Here is a 2,958-nt window from a genome sequence, read left to right on the forward strand (position 1 = left end):
AGTAACAGTTCACGTCCGCTTTAGCCGCCAGCAGCAGCTTCACGATATCGTAGCGCCCCGACCTCACCGCCACCAGGAGGCAGCACAGAGGGTCCAGGTCCGTCTTCGCTCCGGCCGCCAGCAGGATTTTAGAGCACTCCTCGTCCCCGTTTGAGACGGCGAAGTACAAGGCGCTCCTCCTCATGTCACTGTAGTTCTCTGAGTTTCTGGCGTTCATGCGGTAGTTCACGTCGAAGCCACAGGCCAGCAGGTGCTTCAGGCAGCGGCTCTGACCTCCGTCTGACGCCGAGTGGACCGGACTCTGACCCGCCGCTTTGATCGCCTTCTTGGTGGTCAGAGGAATCAGCATCTTCAGAGCACTGTGGGGAAAACACAAGCAGTTAAATGTTCTGCTGTGATCAACTCTCACTGGCGTCCACTTAAAGCTGCTTCAGAAGAATGTGATGGAAACTTCTGGAGCAATGGAGACGAGACTCAGAGAGACTCGGAGAGAGCAGGAGCTTTGATGGTAAACACTGATGGTTTATTTGGAGCTTTGGCCGGATAATTCACAAGACATGAGCTGAGCCACGAGGTGACACAGCTGCTGCCAAACCAATTCTGAAGATCTCTACCCCAGACCCATGTATTTAGCTAGTTCTGAGAGAAGAATCAACATGCTGCATAACAAGATAAACCCTAACACCTCTATCAGCTGACGCCAACAGGCAGGAACAGGGAGACGAAACACTGAGAGCAGTTCGAGGTTGCAGGACTGTGCTCAGCGACGGCAGTACAAACTGAGAAACTGGGTCAAAATTATGGGCATAGGAAAATATTTCCCCAACAAAGAAGCTCACTCAAAGTGTCCGTTGAACGCGGCCTTGTGGAGCGGCAGGTGTCCGTTGGTGCTGGGCAGGTTGGGGTCGGCTCCGTTGTCGAGCAGCAGCTGAATGCAGGCGGTGTTTCCTGATCCGGACGCGTCCAGCAGGATACTCTCACCGTTACAGGCCTGAGCGTTCACGCTGCTGCCTGCAACAAGAGGAGATTCAGATGTGTAGGGGGGGAAGTTAAGTTGATTTGTACAAGTGTAAACATTGCTGTCGATAACATTCTCACTGCCCTACACTTCAAACTACAGTGCATTTGGTCCTTCTACAATGTCAGCTTGGTGGCATAACGAATGTAGGTTTACTTGTTCAACAATGTTAGGATAAAGCAACTGTAGTACTGGATTAATTCAGTTAAAGATTGTGTTTTCAGCGGGAAAAATAAATAACTTTGAGTAGCATTGGTGTTTGTTAAGAAACTGGTATTAATTCCATTAGATACTGTAAGTCAACTTTGACATTTTTTGGCACCCCTGAGCAAACTCCTTCTTTGTTAACATCCGTTCCTTTTGGCGTCCATTAACGAGATTAATACGTTTACATTGTTACCCTAAAGCCTGGTTCTTCTTAACCACATACTAAAGATGCATTAGTGCGTGGGTATTGGAAACCGTGAGAACTTCCCAATCATCAGTATTTAACAACTTTGGAGTCCTGATCAAAGGTTTTGGCTAATGCTAACAAGTACTAAAAGACTGTCTGTAATTTCAATATTCCCATATCTACCCATGTTGAATGAACTGTCTTTCCACGGTCTCTAAACCCACTCTTCAGACTGACCACAGTTCAGCAGAATCTCGATGATGTGGTAGTGTGAATGCTCTGCAGCCACGGCGAGCGGCGTCCCCCCCGACACGTCCTTCTGGTTGACCTGGCCTCCGTTCCTCAGCAGCAGCATCAGGATGTCCACGTTTCCCACCTTGGCCGCCTCGTGCATGGCGGTCCATCGCTTCCCGCACACCTGCTCCACCCAGGTGTCGTGAGCCACCAGCAGCTCCGTGATCTCCAGAGAGGCGGCCTTCACCGCTGTGAAGGGGGGAACATTTTTATTTCCAAATAACTTATAACTAATGCTGTTGATGTATTGTGATTTTAAAAAGGTGTCTATTATCATCTGGCTGGGGACAACAGCTGGAAATGAGCAATGTTGGCTAAAGCCGCCCCATTTACTGCTTTCTTTTACAGTCGATCAATGGGGACTGTCCACGATACTATAAACAAATAAACTCAACTAAATATAGAAATGTGTGTTTTTAAGGTTTAGCAAGACTGGGATTACTTTTTTAAGTTATGAAATTGTTTTAATTGTAACAATGAACCTGATAATGTGTAGTGCAAAGGTTGAGGGACATGCCGAGAATAACGGCCAACTTCCATCGTACAGAGCTTTTTAGCCTCTTTGAACTGTTTTTCCAATGTTTTCTGGCACCTTCTTTACATCAACATAGTCGTTACCAGAGCTCTCAAGACACACGCATTTCACTCCATTCACACGCTCACACGCCACACCTTGTATTTTTCACGCAGAGATTTCTTTCCAGGGTACCGCCCACCAACCAACAAACCCCAGAGGTCTACTGTTTGTCATTTTCACATAATTATTCTATGTTTTCAATCAATCAATCAATCAATCCAATCAACCAAGCAAGCAGTCAGTTAATTTGCTCCAAATGACTTTATATTATTCTTCTGTGCTTTGATTAACGATTTTCTTTGATTTCCAATGTATCGGGGTCTTGGGGGACCCCAGTCAAGATCATCTAACTGCAGCCTATGCCGTTTTCAATGGTTTTATAATGTGATTATTTTCAGATAACATTATGGATGTTTAAATTAGTCACACCATTAGTCTTATTATTCCCCCCCCCCTCCTGTGTTACCTAGCAGCAGCGGGGACTCGTTCTTGGTGTTGGTGTTGTGAGGTGATGCACCGTGCTCCAGAAGGTTCTTCACGTTCTGCACCAGCCCGGCTGTCACTGCCAGAGTCAGCGCCGTCTCTCCCCCCCCCGACGTCCTCTCCTCAAGGCTGAGCCCCTGAGCTGTCACTGAAACACACACACACACACACACACACACACACACACACACA

General features: G+C 47.2%; 1 protein-coding gene across 1 annotated transcript; it reads right to left on the bottom strand.

The window, feature by feature from the left end:
* Positions 1–6: 6 nt before the first annotated feature.
* Positions 7–2,914, bottom strand: LOC104952084 (ankyrin repeat and SOCS box protein 15-like; the record flags this gene model as incomplete). The annotated part of the gene is made up of 4 exons (XM_010778840.1): positions 7–359; positions 840–1,011; positions 1,650–1,895; positions 2,750–2,914. Coding segments are annotated over 4 exons (936 nt in total), but the record flags the coding sequence as incomplete, so codon positions are not given.
* Between the last annotated feature and the right edge of the window lie 44 nt (positions 2,915–2,958).

Source organism: Notothenia coriiceps, unplaced genomic scaffold (genome assembly GCF_000735185.1).
Source record: "Notothenia coriiceps isolate Sejong01 unplaced genomic scaffold, NC01 NC01_scaffold00019504, whole genome shotgun sequence".
NCBI lineage: Eukaryota > Metazoa > Chordata > Actinopteri > Perciformes > Nototheniidae > Notothenia > Notothenia coriiceps.